Raw genomic sequence first — 21,772 nt, 5'->3', positions numbered from 1 at the left:
TCCTCAGAGGCCGCGGATTTGATTGACAGGAGGTTGGCGTCTATTCAACCAATGGTCACTTAGGATTCTCTTTTGTGGGCGTTATTTCCTGTACTGTTTTGCATGTCATTTTTTTGTCTTCTAAATAGCTTCTGTGTGTATATGTTAGAAGGAAGACCGGAGACGAGGTACGTAAATTGTGATTGTATTGAACTGTACACTTCTTACTCGCTAAGTTCAGATTAATAACACGGCTACAGTGATTAAAATGGCTGCAACCTCATATTAGACAGAAGTAAATCAATGAGTGTTAGCCTAAGCTGTGCTGCGGGATATTCTGCGTCTGCTGTTGCGTGAAATGATCCAGATACACGCAAACATCAGCTCCTGTCTGCAGAAACGAACCAAGCGAGCTTTATTTGCTCTAGTTAAGGCGTTTTTACTGGTTAATTCGCGCTAATGTTGACACCGACGCTAATATAAGTCCCAACTTGTTTTAGTAGTGCACTAATATTACTGCTCACACTGTAACTTGACAGCAACTGTCAGCTTGAGGTAATAAACTGACAGGAATACTTTGAATGCGAACTAAATTGCAGATAAATGGTGCAGTGCAGTGCAGAGGCCAATTCCCGCTTGCCGTACATTAAAAAGTTCTGTTTCTTCTCTGTAGGCTGTAACGGTTTTAACGGATTTAACGGACTTTACATCTCTTAATCCGGATGGAACCCTAATGGAATGATGCGGCGTTCCCGCGCATGCTGTTCAAATTTACCCGCGGGACTTTAGTGCTTCGGTTCTGTCAGCTGCTGTGGATGAACCGGACCCGGTGGCGGGCAGCTGGACATGGCCAGCTCACACCTGGCTGATCTGTCCCAGGCCTGGGAGAACTACATGGACTGCCGTGCTCAGGGCGCAGATCTGCAGGTGAGCGCTATAGGACAAACTTTGTTTGTGGGCTTTGCTTGAAAAGCTGGGATAAAGCATTGAAGTCTGAAAGTTAAACAGAGATATGAAGTTTACAAGCTTTGTGGTTGCTAGGGTGTGCTAGTCAGAAATTCCCTGTGCAATTTTTTCTATATCTTGAATTAGTGTTTTTGACAACAACCATCCATCCCTTTTAAAGAAGCACTACAAATGGTTTAATGTAGGGGTTTCAATATTTTATATGCCACAGACCCCCCCCCCCCCCCCCCCCAAATAATATTATCATCTTCATTCAAGGGACCACAATCCTAAAATTTAGAAGACGGCTTTATATTTTAATGTATAAAGACCTAATTTATACTGCTTTCAGTTACATTACACTTAAAGGGATAGTTCACCCACAAAATTAAAAATTATCCAAATATTTACTCCCCCTCAAGCCATCCTAGGTGTTATATGACTTTCTTCTTTCAGACGAACACAATCGGAGTTATATTATAAAATGTCTGGGTATAATGGGAGTGAATGGGGGTTGAGGTTTTGAAGCCCAAAAAAGTGCATCCATCCATCATATAACTGCTCCACACGCCTCAGGGGGTTAATAAAGGCCTTCTGAAGCGAAGCCATGCGCTTATGTAAGAAAAATATCCATATTTAAAACTTTATGAACTAAAATAACTAGCTTCCGACAGACGGCCGTACACATCGATTTAAGAGTAACCCTTGACCTGACGTACAACGTATTGATGAACGCGGAAACGCAGAGGATAAAACAAAACAAAACACCGATCACGAATTAGAAGTCTAAAACGAGAATGTTTAAAGAGAAATGTCTTTCGATATAATAGAAGAGGGGCTTGAGTTTTTTGCCCAGCCCTATTTGTTTGACCCGAGAGAGGCGTTAAAACTTACGCTACGTCATAGATTGCGTCGGGGGTTACTCTTGCGCAGGCCGTGTGTCGGAAGCTAGTTATTTTAGTTTATAAAGTTTCAAATATGGATATTTTTCCTTATTAACCTTTATTAACCCCCCTAGCCGTGTGGAGTATTTTTATCATGGATGGATGCACTTATTTTGGGCTTCAACCCCCCCCCCCTTGTGTTTGTCTAAAAGAAGAAAGTAATTTTTTTCCCCAGATCTGCTGCTGTCTGCGTTTCCATCGCGGTCTAAAGTATCGTAAAGATTAGTCCGGTGATGTAGGACTGCATGGGTCGACTTTACAGTTCCCGCCGGATTTCGTCTTTTGCAAATAAATTGAATAAAGCCTGAACCTCGTCGTCAGCCCATCGTTCGTATTTTTTAAAACTCCATTGTTGATTCGAATAGCAAACAACTCTTACTGCACGCACCGCAACAGACTTTTAATAATAGTGGTTGAAATAAAATGCTGCGTTAAGTCGACCAATCAGCATGTTCAGCGCACAAGTCCCTCCCCCGAAAGTTCCTGAACTTTGAAAAAGTACTACTTCTTGAGCAGGGCCTTTTGAGGGGGAACTATTTACCTGGAACTTAATTTTGTCCCTGCGGTCGAAACACAAAGAGTACCATCCCGAAGTCCCTGTGGTGGAAACGCGGCGATATACACATAGTAAAGGGGGAGTAAATCATGGGCTGATTTTCATTTTTGGGTGAACTAACCCTTTAAGTTAGTTTTCCTACTTACTATAGTACTGTTTATTTTGTTTATTTATTTGAATATATTTCCATTCTTTAGTTATTTAAACCAAATTAAAGAGATAGTTCACCCGAAAATCAATTTAGAATTAAAAAAATTTGGCGAACTATCCCTTTAATTAATTAATCTGGTATTGTGATTATATGAGATTATAATACCATAGTACTTTGATACAATGGTACTGAATAATTACCATGTTCATGAACCGTTGGGATTTTTGCGTTAATCCATGACAATTTAAAATATAATTTATGCATTTAGCAGATGCTTTACCCAAAGAAACCTACGAGAGAGAGAGAAACCCTGTGGTACTACAATGGTATGGTATATATTTGTTGGTGCAGTCTTAAGCTTTTTAACTCAACACAGCAAGAAACATTTTCCAGAAAACGTGTAGATAGAAATACTTTGATAATTACTCCAATACTTCTTAATCATATTTGTCATGGATCGAATATTTTAGATTATTGTTGGTTCGATTGTCTCTGTATTTTGCTAGAATGGCATCAGATGCAGAACTAACTGAATTCATGTGTGGTTTTATCATAAGTTGCACAAGAAAAGTGTCAGAAAATGATCATTCTAGGCCGTCTGAGAGACATCAGTGCAAAGTGTGTTAATTTATTTTGACACATGGCAGCTAAAACACATCCAGATTGACCTGTCAAAGTGTTTGGGTGGAGTAGATTAAGTGTTTAAAATGCACTTTGTGTCTTGCTTAATTATCTTTTTGAGATGTGTTTTTACAGACTTTCTCACAAAACCCCATCACTTTGCTTTAGAAGGCCTTTATTAACCCCCCTAGCCGTGTGGAGTATTTTAATGATGGATGCACTTTTTTGGGCTTCAAAATCTCGCCCCCCCTCCCCAGTCACTGCCATTATAAAGCTTGGAAGACTCACTGAATCCTGGACTTCAACATGAGACACCCGAGGAGGAGTCTTTACGTTGTGATGGTGGTTTTGGGTTGTTGCTCAGTGATCAGACCTTGATCATTTCAGAACTAGCTTGAGGTTTAAAGTGTGTAATTTCTGCAATCTTCCATTGGTCAGCCAGACGACTGTAGGCGACTGTACAGGGTCTTCTTGTCTTGATATTTATGCAAGTGTGTGGGTGTGTTTCTGTTCACGTGTGTTTGTGGTTGTGCGCTTTACACTTCGAGTTTCCTGCTGATGGTTTCCCCAGATGACAGTTCTTGCCAACGGCAAACGCTAACACCGTATGACGAGTAAACAGTGTGTGAAGACCGTCTCTCCCGCCCTGTTGTGATGCTGTCTCTGTTTATTTATCCAGTTGGTTTTGAGTGATTTATTGTCATCCATCAGGTAAACTGCTCATTTATGTTTGTATGATGGAGTTGGCCTTATTTAGGTTACTAAAACTAAATAAACTCTATGCATATAGCAGACTCGTATAGCTTATTTATACTTATTTACACTGTTAACAAGTTGATCCTCATGATAAACATGGACAAAATGTCAAAAAACGAGTTTGACGTATGACGGCGTATTTCTGTGCTGAATACACTCCTTCAGGATTCAAACAATTTTCGGAAAGTTTTATCGAGTATGGCCCTGTATGACATCATAAAGGGCGGAATTCCTTATATGGGCACTTCTCCTGAATGAGTGCACACACACACACACACACATCAACCAGAGCAAGAGCACATCCATCATCGAGCTTTGTTCGGGTTACCAGCGCTGGCATTGTGTTTTTAGATCAATGTCACTAAAGAAGTGTGTGTGTGTGTGTGTGTGTGTGTGTGTTTTTTGTTGGCAATCAGCGCGTAAGTGCATATAATGTGAACAACACCAACTTATAGTTGCCATGATGTGTGTGTTTGTGTGTGTGTGTGAGAGAGAGTGTGTGTGTGTGTGTGTGTGTGTGTGTGTGTGTGTGTGTGACTCTTTAGCTCCGCCCACTGCACACCTCCATGAACTCGGCTGTTTTCAGAAAGAATTGGTGCAGTGTATCTGCCTTTTATAAATATGATAAACTAAAGACTCTTGTGAGATATGAAGGATCAACACTACTCTACAGATACTCAACATTAACATGAGACTGGCAGAAACTGTGTGTGTGTGTGTGTGTGTGTGTCCTTTAACATTGTCAATTTTCTTTAAATTGCCCAATATCTCAATCTATGACGACAATCTAAACAACATCCATTTACAATTCAACCTCACAACACCATTACACTTAAGTGAAATTCAATTTAAAGAAGATCTACATTTCTCATTTTCATGTGCCACACATAGTGGACTATTTCTGCCCCCTGTTGGTAAACAAACACTTTTAAAATGAAAATGGCATGAAATGACCATTATAACCAGTGGATGGCTGCAGAGGACCACTCGTTAGCTCACTTGCCATCATTATTTTCACAGATATAAACACTCTTATCGCAGACTTTAGTACTTTTATTGTTCTGAAGTATGCCCACAGATGCAAATTGGCTATCTTGCTAACTCTGGCACAACATTTGTGTTGTGTATGGTCACTATTTAAGGGGTGATCAACTGGCTTTTAGAAAGTCAGTCTGAGATCTCTCGTTTTCTGGGTCTGGTGTCAATAAAAGCTTTGACTAACAAGGACGTTTTCAGCTCTGAAACTTACAGGATATTCTTATATCACGATTAACTTTTATATATCAAAGGCTCAAGGGAAAGTTGATTTCTCAATTCATCAGCCCTTTAAATAAATAAATAAATGATGGCAAGTACAGAAAAAGTCACAAAGTCTCATGCCATTTAGATGAAGGAAACTTTTTTCCCCATTAAGCCCAGACCCCAACAGCCTAGAAGGGTTGATTATTTAACTAATGTGATTTACTTGATACAAATACAAAATAAACAAATGTAATTACAAACTGTATGACATGCTATTTATCAATATGTGTGAGAGCACACTCCATTAGATACTGTATCCCACAATGCAATACTTCACCTGACCTTTCATTTTCCAGTGTGAAACATAAACCATAAGAAAAATCAACCCGTTCGAGCTGTTTTGTATCAGAAGTTGTTTATTATGAACCACTTTAAATGCTCAAACACTTTTTAAAATCATTCAAAAATATTTTTAAAGTGATCCAAATAATACGGCGATAGTGTTGTTATTGTTAGGGTGTGGCCTTCCCTGTTCTCAATTAAAAACCTTTTAGTTATAGTTATGGTTCTTAGTGTGGACAAGCCCTTAGATGTGAAAATGTGCTGGTGAAACTGAACTGGAGATAGCTGGACGGGTTACACTAACCACACTCGCTGCACTCATTTCAACACTTCAGTGTTGCTTTAAATCAGTTGAGGTTTGCGTGAGATGTTTCTAAGATGAGATTTGCGAGCGGGGATGTTGACAGGATGCCTGCTCGTCTTACTTCTTGTTGCTTTTCATATCTGTACGAGTAGCGCTTCATTTGCACACTTCAGTTCTCCACACACTGAATTGATTGATTGCGGGTAAGTCAGTCGTTTAATGCATTTCATTCTCATTTGTGGCGGTTCAAAGGTTTCATGTGAGTGTGTAATGTTGATGTGAAGAGTCCTGATGGAAACCCAGTCTTGTGTATCGAGTGCAGATGCGGTCGCTGGGTTTGTCGAGCTGTGATTGAGAAGTCTCTGGTAGTTTAATCCTAAAGTCTGTCCATCAGTCGTCACTAATGACATCGAGAGACTCTTCCCATTGAGCTTTAAACCAACAGTTCGACCAAAAATTCACCCTTATGTTGTTGCAGGGCTGGATGCTTGTGCTCCTAAGTTGAAAAATTAGAAACTTTAGGATATATATAATATATATATTAGGGGTGTGCCATATCATACCGTCCACGATAACACTGGTATACATTTTTACATGATAAAAAATAGAGATGCACCGAAATGAAAATTCTTGGCCGAAACCGAAAACCGAAAAAGAGGAAACCAAGGCCGAAAACCGAAACACCGAAATAAATTATGCCAATTATCAGTACCATTGCATTTATAGCTATGACTGTTTACTAACTTTACTAAAATCAAGGCATTGCAATTGCATAAATTAATATTAAAGCCAATATTTATTTAGCACATTGCAACAATGCACAGTATACTAAATAAAATTCAAACTAAAATGTTTAACTTGACTCCACTCATGTGTACATTAAATAATAATGTACAGGCCTATAAGGTTTTAAAATTAAATGTTCTCTCATAAAAACAAAGTGTATTTAGGTCTAGTGCATTTTAAATTTTTCTCTGTAGGACTACAAGAAAGTGCATTCAGAACAAGTGCAACTGCTTAAAGATAAGACTATTTCCTCTGTAGGCCTTCAACATAATAGTGTATCAAAGCAAAGCCAGAGCCCATATGTTAACTGTAGAATAGGGATAGCGGTGCACAAAACTGACGGTTCGGTACAGCAGTTTTACAAAATGGCTTTATTTATTTTTATTGGTTTACTGAAGAAGAAAAAAAAGTATGTCCTTAAATGAATTAAATTATAACTAAAAGTTTATTGAATATATTGCTGTAAACTATATAGGGAGCCTTTACTTGCACTCACATTAATATTAAAGGTTAACAACAGAGCCCAAACTATTAGCCTAAATTCAGTTGCCACTTATTTTTAGGTCTAATAATCAACACTCAAATAAAATAGTACACAAACATGTAAACTTCACATAAGGCAGTTTTTGCAGTAACTTCTAAATCTAATTATAAAATAGTTTTTTATCCAATTCGTTGTTGAAATATAATCATTTATACAGTGTCTGTCATTTTCATGACAAGTTTATTTAAACATACATGAAATAATCAAGATATCATTAACAGGTTAAGTAGAATATAATGAATATAACGGCTAATATAGAGCATATATTTAGTGAAAGTAGGGCTGGGACGGTTACCGCATTACCGCAATACCGCGGTCACGTGACGCCTACCGCGGGTCTGAGATCGTCACCGCCATCACCGCAAAAAAAAACAAAAACAAAAAAAAAACATTGGCCTGCCCATGTGTGCACGTTGTGTCTAATTCCATGGATTCATTGATTCTAATGACATGGATTGTGTCTAATGACATGCGTGTCTTATATGGATTCAAGGTTTTCTAAACAAAACATAACAAAAGATGGAGCAAATCCGACCTTTCCCGAGTTGGGGAGCGCAATGTTCCATTATAACATTCCATTTGTACCTGTGTAATGTCTTTTAGCCTATAATTTGAATTTAATTTTACTAAAGCATAAAATACAGGCGCATAAGCAGGACCTCAGTTTTTAATTGCACGTGCTTAACACAATTCTCTCACGTGGTTGCGCAGCCGACAATAGCGGGTCGGTAGATAGAAGTCATGAAAGCAGAAAAAGAACGCACCGCCCGGGCCATGGGTTTGTGTCGAACGCTGACCGATTTCTCCCATAGCTGGCAAAAAAAAAAACGGCTTCAGAAAGAACAAACTGAGCTGGACCTGCCTCAGCCCTCCTTAGTATTGGTAAGTTTTTACTCTCTTCCAACTCTGTTTGGGAAAGATTGACTACAAATAAGCAGAGCCTGCGAAATTTCATTCAATATAATCAATAAATAATCTATTGTAGGCAATTAAATATAAGTTGGCTATGCGATTCTGAAATTCCAATTTCATTAAAAGGCTATCGAAAAAGATATCCGTCTGGCAGGCTTATAAGCACAGTAGTGTGCGACACTTTGTTAAATTAAATAGCCTTCGTTAAATATTTGAACCACTGAGACAAAAGCGCACACTAGATATATAAATTAATATGAATATGTAAAAATATGAAATATAAATATAAATAATAAGTAATAGGCTATACAATCACGGTAGTGTGAGCAGCGACACTTTGTAAAATTAAATAGCCTTCGTTAAATAGCACCACTGAGACAAAAGCGCACACGAGATAGGCATATAGCCTATATATAAATGAATATAAATATGTAAAAATAGGCCTAATATAATATAATAATATAATATATATAATTATTTATGTAATATAAATAACATAAATATAAATAATGTATATGTATGTGATATACAATCATTAGCCTAAATAGCCTTGTTAAATTAGCCTAAAAAGTATTCGTTAAATAGCCTTGAACCACTGAGACAAAAGCGCACACCACACGAGATATGTAAAATAATATAAATATGTAAATGTTATAAAATATAAAAAATAAATATAAATAATAAAAGTAGCATAATATACAATCACGGTAGTGTGAGCAGCGAGTGACGACACTTTGTTAAATGAAATAGCCTTGAGCCTTCGTTAAATAGTCTTCATTAACCACTGAGACAAAAGCGCACACGAGATGTAAATTGTAAATGTAAATTAATAGCCTGAATATGTAAAAATATATAATATAAATACTATAAATATAAATAATATATTATATTATATGGGCGGGTGTGCGCGAAAGTCGTTATAGTTTAAGTGATTGTTTGATGACGACGACTGTAATCTGAAAGTAAAAATATGGAAAATAAATAAACATGAACAAATAAATATATATTACTGATCAATACCTATAAATAAAAATGTGTTTGTTTGTCTTTGTTTATGCTGTTCTATCTTCAGATCTCTCAGTCGGGATCTGATCTGCTCTCTCAGCAAAACATATGAAGGCTGGGATGGTAACCATAGCCTAGTCTATATTTTGTTTTGCCAGCACTTTTTTTTTCAGATATCATTCCATTTCTGTTCTAATTGTTCCTGTTCTAAACGTGAAAAAATAAATGTAAAACAAACATGTTCCTTATTATATTCAATTGGTGTGTGCGTGTGCGGCTGTGCGCGAAAGTCGAGCGGGAGCCGTTTAAAGCAGTTTACCGATGAACCGCGGGAATTTCTTGCTTTTCAACCGCGGTAAGAAAAAATCCATACCATCCCAGCCCTAATCACAACACACTGGGTCGTCTGGCCAATCAGAGCAGAGTAGATCAATCACAACACACTGGGCCGTCTGGCCAATCAGAGCAGAGTAGATCAATCACAACACACTGGGCCGTCTGGCCAATCAGAGCAGAGTAGATCAATCACAACACACTGGGCCGTCTGGCCAATCAGAGCAGAGTAGATCAATCACAACACACTGGGCCGTCTGGCCAATCAGAGCAGAGTAGATCAATCACAACACACTGGGCCGTCTGGCCAATCAGAGCAGAGTAGATCAATCACAACACACTGGGCCATCTGACCAATCAGAGCAGAGTAGATCAATCACAACACACTGGGCCGTCTGGCCAATCAGAGCAGAGTAGACCAATCACAACACACTGGGCCGTCTGGCCAATCAGAGCAGAGTAGATCAATCACAACACACTGGGCTGTCTGGCCAATCAGAGCAGAGTAGATCAATCACAACACACTGGGCCGTCTGGCCAATCAGAGCAGAGTAGACCAATCACAACACACTGGGCCGTCTGGCCAATCAGAGCAGAGTAGACCAATCACAACACACTGGGCCGTCTGGCCAATCAGAGCAGAGTAAACCAATCACAACACACTGGGCCGTCTGGCCAATCAGAGCAGAGTAGATCAATCACAACACACTGGGCCGTCTGGCCAATCAGAGCAGAGTAGATCAATCACAACACACTGGGCCGTCTGGCCAATCAGAGCAGAGTAGATCAATCACAACACACTGGGCCGTCTGGCCAATCAGAGCAGAGTAGATCAATCACAACACACTGGGCCGTCTGGCCAATCAGAGCAGAGTAGATCAATCACAACACACTGGGTCGTCTGGCCAATCAGAGCAGAGTTGACCAATCACAACACACTGGGCCGTCTGGCCAATCAGAGCAGAGTAGACCAATCACAACACACTGGGCCATCTGACCAATCAGGGCAGAGTAGACCAATCACAACACACTGGGTCGTCTGGCCAATCAGAGCAGAGTAGACCAATCACAACACACTGGGCCGTCTGGCCAATCAGAGCAGAGTAGACCAATCACAACACACTGGGTCGTCTGGCCAATCAGAGCAGAGTAGACCAATCACGACACACTGGGCCGTCTGGCCAATCAGAGCAGAGTAGATCAATCACAACACACTGGGCCGTCTGGCCAATCAGAGCAGAGTAAATCAATCACAACACACTGGGCCGTCTGGCCAATCAGAGCAGAGTAGACCAATCACAACACACTGGGCCGTCTGGCCAATCAGAGCAGAGTAAATCAATCACAACACACTGGGCCGTCTGGCCAATCAGAGCAGAGTAGACCAATCACAACACACTGGGCCGTCTGGCCAATCAGAGCAGAGTAGACCAATCACAACACACTGGGCCGTCTGGCCAATCAGAGCAGAGTAGACCAATCACAACACACTGGGTCGTCTGGCCAATCAGAGCAGAGTAAATCAATCACAACACACTGGGCCGTCTGGCCAATCAGAGCAGAGTAGATCAATCACAACACACTGGGCCGTCTGGCCAATCAGAGCAGAGTAGATCAATCACGACACACTGGACCGTCTGGCCAATCAGAGCAGAGTAGATCAATCACGACACACTGGGCCGTCTGGCCAATCAGAGCAGAGTAGACCAATCACAACACACTGGGCCGTCTGGCCAATCAGAGCAGAGTAGACCAATCACAACACACTGGGCCGTCTGGCCAATCAGAGCAGAGTAGATCAATCACAACACACTGGGCCGTCTGGCCAATCAGATCAGAGTAGATCAATCACGACACACTGGGCCGTCTGGCCAATCAGAGCAGAGTAGATCAATCACGACACACTGGGCCGTCTGGCCAATCAGAGCAGAGTAGACCAATCACGACACACTGGGCCGTCTGGCCAATCAGAGCAGAGTAGACCAATCACAACACACTGGGCCGTCTGACCAATCAGAGCAGAGTAGATCAATCACGACACACTGGACCGTCTGGCCAATCAGAGCAGAGTAGATCAATCACGACACACTGGGCCGTCTGGCCAATCAGAGCAGAGTAGACCAATCACAACACACTGGGCCGTCTGGCCAATCAGAGCAGAGTAGACCAATCACAACACACTGGGCCATCTGGCCAATCACAGCAGAGTAGACCAATCACAACACACTGGGCCGTCTGGCCAATCAGAGCAGAGTAGACCAATCACAACACACTGGGCCGTCTGGCCAATCAGAGCAGAGTAGACCAATCACAACACACTGGGCCGTCTGGCCAATCAGAGCAGAGTAGACCAATCACAACACACTGGGCCGTCTGGCCAATCAGAGCAGAGTAGATCAATCACAACACACTGGACCGTCTGGCCAATCAGAGCAGAGTAGATCAATCACAACACACTGGACCGTCTGGCCAATCAGAGCAGAGTAGATCAATCACGACACACTGGGCCGTCTGGCCAATCAGAGCAGAGTAGACCAATCACAACACACTGGGCCGTCTGGCCAATCAGAGCAGAGTAGACCAATCACAACACACTGGGCCGTCTGACCAATCAGAGCAGAGTAGATCAATCACAACACACTGGGCCGTCTGACCAATCAGAGCAGAGTTGATCAATCACAACACACTGGGCCGTCTGACCAATCAGAGCAGAGTAGATCAATCACAACACACTGGGCCGTCTGGCCAATCAGAGCAGAGTAGACCAATCACGACACACTGGGCCGTCTGGCCAATCAGAGCAGAGTAGATCAATCACAACACACTGGGCCGTCTGGCCAATCAGAGCAGAGTAGATCAATCACAACACACTGGGCCGTCTGACCAATCAGAGCAGAGTAGATCAATCACAACACACTGGGCCGTCTGACCAATCAGAGCAGAGTAGATCAATCACAACACACTGGGCCGTCTGGCCAATCAGAGCAGAGTAGACCAATCACGACACACTGGGCCGTCTGGCCAATCAGAGCAGAGTAGATCAATCACAACACACTGGGCCGTCTGGCCAATCAGAGCAGAGTTGATCAATCACAACACACTGGGCCGTCTGACCAATCAGAGCAGAGTAGATCAATCACAACACACTGGGCCGTCTGGCCAATCAGAGCAGAGTAGACCAATCACAACACACTGGGCCGTCTGACCAATCAGAGCAGAGTAGATCAATCACAACACACTGGGCCGTCTGGCCAATCAGAGCAGAGTAGATCAATCACAACACACTGGGCCGTCTGGCCAATCAGAGCAGAGTAGATCAATCACGACACACTGGGCCGTCTGGCCAATCAGAGCAGAGTAGATCAATCACAACACACTGGGCCGTCTGGCCAATCAGAGCAGAGTAGATCAATCACAACACACTGGGCCGTCTGGCCAATCAGAGCAGAGTAGACCAATCACAACACACTGGGCCGTCTGACCAATCAGAGCAGAGTAGATCAATCACAACACACTGGGCCGTCTGGCCAATCAGAGCAGAGTAGACCAATCACAACACACTGGGCCGTCTGACCAATCAGAGCAGAGTAGATCAATCACAACACACTGGGCCGTCTGACCAATCAGAGCAGAGTAGATCAATCACAACACACTGGGCCGTCTGGCCAATCAGAGCAGAGTAGATCAATCACGACACACTGGGCCGTCTGGCCAATCAGAGCAGAGTAGACCAATCACAACACACTGGGCCGTCTGGCCAATCAGAGCAGAGTAGATCAATCACAACACACTGGGCCGTCTGGCCAATCAGAGCAGAGTAGATCAATCACAACACACTGGGCCGTCTGGCCAATCAGAGCAGAGTTGACCAATCAGAGCAGAGTAGACCAATCACGACACACTGGGCCGTCTGGCCAATCAGAGCAGAGTAGGCCAATCAGAGCAGAGTAGACCAATCACGACACACTGGGCCGTCTGGCCAATCAGAGCAGATTAGACCAATCACGACACACTGGGCCGTCTGGCCAATCAGAGCCGAGTAGATCAATCACAACACACTGGGCCGTCTGGCCAATCAGAGCAGAGTAGATCAATCACAACACACTGGGCCGTCTGGCCAATCAGAGCAGAGTAGATCAATCACAACACACTGGGCCGTCTGGCCAATCAGAGCAGAGTAGATCAATCACGACACACTGGGCCGTCTGGCCAATCAGAGCAGAGTAGATCAATCACGACACACTGGGCCGTCTGGCCAATCAGAGCAGATTAGACCAATCACAACACACTGGGCCGTCTGGCCAATCAGAGCAGATTAGACCAATCACAACACACTGGGCCGTCTGACCAATCAGAGCAGAGTAGATCAATCACAACACACTGGGTCGTCTGGCCAATCAGAGCAGAGTTGACCAATCACAACACACTGGGCCGTCTGGCCAATCAGAGCAGAGTAAATCAATCACAACACACTGGGCCGTCTGGCCAATCAGAGCAGAGTAGACCAATCACAACACACTGGGCCGTCTGGCCAATCAGAGCAGAGTAGACCCATCACAACACACTGGGCCGTCTGGCCAATCAGAGCAGAGTAGATCAATCACAACACACTGGGCCGTCTGGCCAATCAGAGCAGAGTAGATCAATCACGACACACTGGGCCGTCTGGCCAATCAGAGCAGAGTAGATCAATCACGACACACTGGGCCGTCTGGCCAATCAGAGCAGAGTAGATCAATCACGACACACTGGGCCGTCTGGCCAATCAGAGCAGAGTAGACCAATCACAACACACTGGGCCGTCTGGCCAATCAGAGCAGAGTAGACCAATCACAACACACTGGGCCGTCTGGCCAATCAGAGCAGATTAGATCAATCACAACACACTGGGCCGTCTGGCCAATCAGAGCAGATTAGACCAATCACAACACACTGGGCCGTCTGGCCAATCAGAGCAGAGTAGATCAATCACAACACACTGGGCCGTCTGGCCAATCAGAGCAGAGTAGACCAATCACAACACACTGGGCCGTCTGGCCAATCAGAGCAGAGTAGACCAATCACAACACACTGGGCCATCTGACCAATCAGGGCAGAGTAGACCAATCACAACACACTGGGCCGTCTGGCCAATCAGAGCAGAGTAGACCAATCACAACACACTGGGTCGTCTGGCCAATCAGAGCAGAGTAGACCAATCACAACACACTGGGCCGTCTGGCCAATCAGAGCAGAGTAGACCAATCACAACACACTGGGTCGTCTGGCCAATCAGAGCAGAGTAGACCAATCACGACACACTGGGCCGTCTGGCCAATCAGAGCAGAGTAGATCAATCACGACACACTGGGCCGTCTGGCCAATCAGAGCAGAGTAGACCAATCACGACACACTGGGCCGTCTGGCCAATCAGAGCAGAGTAGATCAATCACAACACACTGGGCCGTCTGGCCAATCAGAGCAGAGTAAATCAATCACAACACACTGGGCCGTCTGGTCAATCAGAGCAGAGTAGACCAATCACAACACACTGGGCCGTCTGGCCAATCAGAGCAGAGTAGACCAATCACAACACACTGGGCCGTCTGGCCAATCAGAGCAGAGTAGACCAATCACAACACACTGGGTCGTCTGGCCAATCAGAGCAGAGTAAATCAATCACAACACACTGGGCCGTCTGGCCAATCAGAGCAGAGTAGATCAATCACAACACACTGGGCCGTCTGGCCAATCAGAGCAGAGTAGACCAATCACAACACACTGGGCCGTCTGACCAATCAAAGCAGAGTAGATCAATCACGACACACTGGACCGTCTGGCCAATCAGAGCAGAGTAGATCAATCACGACACACTGGGCCGTCTGGCCAATCAGAGCAGAGTAGACCAATCACAACACACTGGGCCGTCTGGCCAATCAGAGCAGAGTAGATCAATCACAACACACTGGGCCGTCTGGCCAATCAGAGCAGAGTAGACCAATCACAACACACTGGGCCGTCTGGCCAATCAGAGCAGAGTAGACCAATCACAACACACTGGGCCGTCTGGCCAATCAGAGCAGAGTAGACCAATCACAACACACTGGGCCGTCTGGCCAATCAGAGCAGAGTAGATCAATCACAACACACTGGGCCGTCTGGCCAATCAGAGCAGAGTAGATCAATCACAACACACTGGGCCGTCTGGCCAATCAGAGCAGAGTAGATCAATCACGACACACTGGGCCGTCTGGCCAATCAGAGCAGAGTAGATCAATCACAACACACTGGGCCGTCTGGCCAATCAGAGCAGAGTAGATCAATCACAACACACTGGGCCGTCTGGCCAATCAGAGCAGAGTAGATCAATCACGACACACTGGGCCGTCTGGCCAATCAGAGCAGAGTAGATCAATCACAACACACTGGGCCGTCTGGCCAATCAGAGCAGAGTAGACCAATCACGACACACTGGGCCGTCTGGCCAATCAGAGCAGATTAGACCAATCACAACACACTGGGCCGTCTGGCCAATCAGAGCAGAGTAGACCAATCACAACACACTGGGCCATCTGACCAATCAGAGCAGAGTAGACCAATCACAACACACTGGGTCGTCTGGCCAATCAGAGCAGAGTAGACCAATCACAACACACTGGGCCGTCTGGCCAATCAGAGCAGAGTAGACCAATCACAACACACTGGGCCGTCTGGCCAATCAGAGCAGAGTAGATCAATCACGACACACTGGGCCGTCTGGCCAATCAGAGCAGAGTAGATCAATCACAACACACTGGGCCGTCTGGCCAATCAGAGCAGAGTAGACCAATCACAACACACTGGGCCGTCTGGCCAATCAGAGCAGAGTAGATCAATCACAACACACTGGGCCGTCTGGCCAATCAGAGCAGAGTAGACCAATCACAACACACTGGGCCGTCTGGCCAATCAGAGCAGAGTAGATCAATCACAACACACTGGGCCGTCTGGCCAATCAGAGCAGAGTAGATCAATCACAACACACTGGGCCGTCTGGCCAATCAGAGCAGAGTAAATCAATCACAACACACTGGGCCGTCTGGCCAATCAGAGCAGAGTAGATCAATCACAACACACTGGGCCGTCTGGCCAATCAGAGCAGATTAGACCAATCACAACACACTGGGCCGTCTGGCCAATCAGAGCAGATTAGACCAATCACAACACACTGGGCCGTCTGGCCAATCAGAGCAGAGTAAATCAATCACAACACACTGGGCCGTCTGGCCAATCAGAGCAGAGTAAATCAATCACAACACACTGGGCCGTCTGGCCAATCAGAGCAGAGTAGATCAATCACGACACACTGGGCCGTCTGGCCAATCAGAGCAGATTAGACCAATCACAACACACTGGGCCGTCTGGCCAATCAGAGCAGAGTAGATCAATCACAACACACTGGGCCGTCTGGCCAATCAGAGCAGAGTAGACCAATCACAACACACTGGGCCGTCTGGCCAATCAGAGCAGAGTAGACCAATCACAACACACTGGGCCGTCTGGCCAATCAGAGCAGATTAGACCAATCACAACACACTGGGTCGTCTGGCCAATCAGAGCAGATTAGATCAATCACAACACACTGGGCCGTCTGGCCAATCAGAGCAGAGTAGATCAATCACAACACACTGGGCCGTCTGGCCAATCAGAGCAGATTAGACCAATCACAACACACTGGGTCGTCTGGCCAATCAGAGCAGATTAGATCAATCACAACACACTGGGCCGTCTGGCCAATCAGAGCAGAGTAGACCAATCACAACACACTGGGCCGTCTGGCCAATCAGAGCAGAGTAGACCAATCACAACACACTGGGCCGTCTGGCCAATCAGAGCAGATTAGACCAATCACAACACACTGGGTCGTCTGGCCAATCAGAGCAGATTAGATCAATCACAACACACTGGGCCGTCTGGCCAATCAGAGCAGAGTAGATCAATCACAACACACTGGGCCGTCTGGCCAATCAGAGCAGAGTTGACCAATCACAACACACTGGGCCGTCTGGCCAATCAGAGCAGATTAGATCAATCACAACACACTGGGCCGTCTGGCCAATCAGAGCAGATTAGATCAATCACAACACACTGGGCCGTCTGGCCAATCAGAGCAGAGTTGACCAATCACAACACACTGGGCCGTCTGGCCAATCAGAGCAGATTAGATCAATCACAACACACTGGGCCGTCTGGCCAATCAGAGCAGAGTAGATCAATCACAACACACTGGGCCGTCTGGCCAATCAGAGCAGATTAGATCAATCACAACACACTGGGCCGTCTGGCCAATCAGAGCAGAGTAGACCAATCACAACACACTGGGCCGTCTGGCCAATCAGAGCAGAGTAGACCAATCACAACACACTGGGCCGTCTGGCCAATCAGAGCAGAGTTGACCAATCACAACACACTGGGCCGTCTGGCCAATCAGAGCAGAGTAGATCAATCACAACACACTGGGCCGTCTGGCCAATCAGAGCAGAGTAGATCGATCACAACACACTGGGCCGTCTGGCCAATCAGAGCAGAGTAGACCAATCACAACACACTGGGCCGTCTGGCCAATCAGAGCAGAGTAGATCAATCACAACACACTGGGCCGTCTGGCCAATCAGAGCAGATTAGATCAATCACAACACACTGGGCCGTCTGGCCAATCAGAGCAGAGTAGATCAATCACAACACACTGGGCCGTCTGGCCAATCAGAGCAGAGCAGCTCTCGGAAAGGAGGGATTCAGAGAGACTGGCTGCGTCCCAATTCGCCTACTTATACTACGTCCTAAAAGTATGTACTCTTTTTGTGAAGAAAAAGTACATACTTTTGAGTGTGTAGCAGAAGAGTATGCAAGCTTTGGGACATACTGCTTCGTCACTCTTACGTGAGTCCCGTCACCGTTTAAACTCCCCTGTCAATCATCGTCACAGTTCAAATCCCCCACTTTCAATTTAATTTCCTACCGTATCGGAGAGAAATGTAGTCGCTCGTTGATCTGCCTTTCGTGGGTCTTTAGACTCCTCTCATGTGTTTGCAAAGTTAATGGCCAAACGTATCATTACAAAAGTTCTCAATGCTGCTGAAGGAGAAATATAATGTGGATAATATTGAATAAATATCTTTTCGTTCGGTTAAATACTGATAATTGCTCACTCAAACCACTTTATCTAATCCTCTCCACTTAACCGCCAGACTCGCGTAACCGTCATGTTTGTAGTTTTTTAAACACTTTTTATCCGCGTTTGTAGTTCTAATCGAATCCTCGTCCATCTCGCAATGGGTTGTGGGCAATATCAGCCGTTAGAGTGCGCATCGATCTGCACTTCGGATTCTGACCGGAAATAGTAAACCATCCGGGAATCTTTGGAATACTTTTTTCAACATACTAAGATTTGGGACATACTAATTCTTTTTTCGAATACTATTTAGTACGGATAGTATGCGAATTGGGACGCAGCAACTGATTCATCCATCGAGTCGTTTGAGAATCATTGATCTTTGTGGGGATGTGTGTGATGTATATTATGTGTTTTTTGATGCATGTAAACCTGTTGTAAGAGACTCCAAAACAACTTTAAAATAGCACAAACGATTACTTGTGAAGCTCTAATCTGAGTTCATCCCTAAAGAGCTTCAGAGATCGGCCACATGCATTTCTAAATCACATTTTGAGCAATCGTTTGGCTCAACATCCTGTGTTTCTGCTTCTGTAAAGTCTAACCGTCTGTCCTCTCACTCACTGCCAGATTATCTGCACATTGTGCTCTGTGGATAGTTAATTGACTCAGCGCTTGAATATTTCATCTCTCTCTCTCTCTCTCTCTCTCGTGAGAAATTGCTATTTTAACCGAGGAACCGGGACGTGTAAGGGCGTGGCCTGTCGATGACATCATATCTGCGTTCCCCCGGGTTTCTGGCTTTATTCTGCAGAAACGCTTTACTCTCACTGCAGTAGGGATGGCTCCATAACACAATTTTGGCTTTGGTACGGTACCACAATCTAATACCGAAGTTACGATATTAAATCGATACCATACAGGGTCTGAATTTTGGTGCGGGTATTGCGCATAATTTTACTCACTCTCGCAATTTTGGGGTTTATGAAGCGGGTAATTACTGCAAATGTTTATTATTAAATGAATCAATAAAGATTATCACATCAAATCAGGCATTTGGAAACTTTATTGTGATGGTGCGTTCACACCGGACGCAAATAAATCGCGCTATTCGTGCAAAGTTGGACGCTTGAACATTTTGAGTTTACTCGCTTCATGGGCTGTGTTTACACGTCTTTTTTGTTAAAATCTACTGTTAATGTGTGACAAAACGTAGTTTTAAGACTTTTTCAGGTGATAATGTAGTTGTTTAAAGCTCAAATCTGTGGTTGTGAAGTTTCATTACTTTATATCTTTAGGCTATTTAACTTAACATTACCGTTGTAGACGACTAGCACTGACTTTGAATGTTTGACTGAATTGTTTGCTTTATTTCATGTATAGCTTATTATACCTTTTACTTCTACTTTTGTATTATTGATCAAACATAAACTTGCATTTAACAAAAAGAGACTTGGTTGTGTTTCATGTCATTTAATGTTATCACAGTGATAATCATATTGTCTGAACCAGATATTAATATATGATTCATATAAACCAGATTTTGTCCTCATTGTTGTCACTACTAGAGCAAGCTCCTGATTGGTTTACGCGGTGCAAATATCTGCCAAAGTTCAGATTTGAATCACGCATCAAACGCTCAATTCGCTCAATTTGTGCCGTGTCATTCGCGCGAATTGCGTCATTCGCATTGCATAATGTCTATTCGCGTCTTTGCATTGACTTAACATGTAAATCACTCGCACGAAACGCTTCATTCGCATCCGGTGTCAACGCACCATGAGAAGTAATTTCAGCAATACTGCCTTCTCTAGCTCTCAATTTGCAAATTGCTTCTAGCTTCAAAAGACATCGCACATGCACTATAAAAGCATCTGCGCGCTCAGATTCAACACTTTCGCTGTCGTTTCGGGAGAGCTGACGGAAATCACTGCCCACATCTTTTTAAACCTCGCCAATTTGAACATGCAAGCGATTTTATAGCATTTCGTAATACGGGAGCTCTTAGAGAGAGTTTTTTTTGCGCTCATACCAACAACACACACACAAGCCTAAAGAGCTTGCGCATTCCAAATTAAGTTGTTTTTCCTTAGTCAAATACACACACAATTGTCAAAAATGTCCATCTTTAGTGAGCAGTCACATAAACACAGTTGGTTATGTCTTTCGCGAATGTATAACATTATATGCAAATATTATGAAATCTAAACATCACTGGTTGAAATCGAATCGATATGATCTTATGTATGTGCGTTGATCAGTGTTAAAATAAAATAAATGTCTAAATTAGATGGTTTGATTTATGCACTCACCTGTCGATTAATGTCTTGTACAAGTTTTATAAGCAAAGCAATTCCAAATTTGACGTCTACTCTTGTCTTTATTAATGAGTTTTGGGTGTGTTGAGTGAGATTCAACTACTGTATTCATTTTGTTCTTTGTTGCGGCATTTGCCGGTTTCACGTCAGTTTGGGTAGCGCACTATTTTTTTAATTACTATGAAATGTTTTTTCCCCCCTGGAATTTTTGTTGTGTATTAATTTTTCTGGCAATCAAATGAAGGCAAAAAACAATTAAATGTATCTTTTAATCATATATGAAATTAAACAGACCTTTACTGTTAAAATTAAAACATGGAAGAAAAATTGATTGTTCCTTAATAATAATTTTAATAATAATGTATTATTATTAGTGTTAGTATTATTATTACATTGAGACGTAGTTAAATTCTACTAATATATTTCTTTCACAATTAAACCAAAATTTAATTAAGGATTGAGCGATTCTGTCAATTTTTTTCCCAGATCACAGGAATCATAGGACATTGTTGCTGTGAAACCCCCGTTTTATAAGAGTGTATGTCAATAACTTGATTAGTTTCCACTCTCCAAATGAACTCAGGCCATCTCAAATGTCTACATTTTCAGGTTTATTTGAACACAAATTCGAGGTCACTTTATTTTAATGCATGATTCAAAATATATTTGGCCATTACAAGTTAGCTATATAAGGTAATGTCACACAGCCGCACTTGTGGTCAGAGGAACTGATTGTGGTACGACTACGCCACACTGTTTGTACTGTATCTTCACACGCATGTGCATGTGCACGTCTCTTCGACTGAGCCGATCTCACTTCTGCATTTGACCATCCTGGTCCCCGGTGGAAACTCAAAATTCTCCTCATGATGCACATCATAAAAGCAAAGACCAAATTAGATCA

The 21,772-nt window shown here is 43.6% G+C and overlaps 1 protein-coding gene across 4 annotated transcripts in view; it reads left to right on the top strand.

Annotated features, from left to right (window-relative positions):
- The first annotated feature begins 100 nt into the window (after positions 1-100).
- lyst (lysosomal trafficking regulator) overlaps positions 101-21,772 on the top strand; it is a 214,279-nt gene continuing 192,607 nt past the window's right edge. For all 4 annotated transcript variants that reach the window (XM_079843610.1, XM_079843609.1, XM_079843608.1 and 1 more), the window contains exons 1-2: positions 101-167; positions 653-906. In XM_079843610.1, coding sequence (XP_079699736.1) covers positions 826-906 — 81 coding nt within the window. In that variant the 5' untranslated portion in view covers positions 101-167; positions 653-825. The remainder of the gene's footprint in view (positions 168-652; positions 907-21,772) is intronic.

This window comes from Gobio gobio (genome assembly GCF_949357685.1).
Source record: "Gobio gobio genome assembly, chromosome: 18".
Taxonomy (NCBI): domain Eukaryota; kingdom Metazoa; phylum Chordata; class Actinopteri; order Cypriniformes; family Gobionidae; genus Gobio; species Gobio gobio.
The sequence above is the reverse complement of the archived record's forward strand: the minus strand, read 5'-3'. Positions and strand labels throughout refer to the sequence as shown.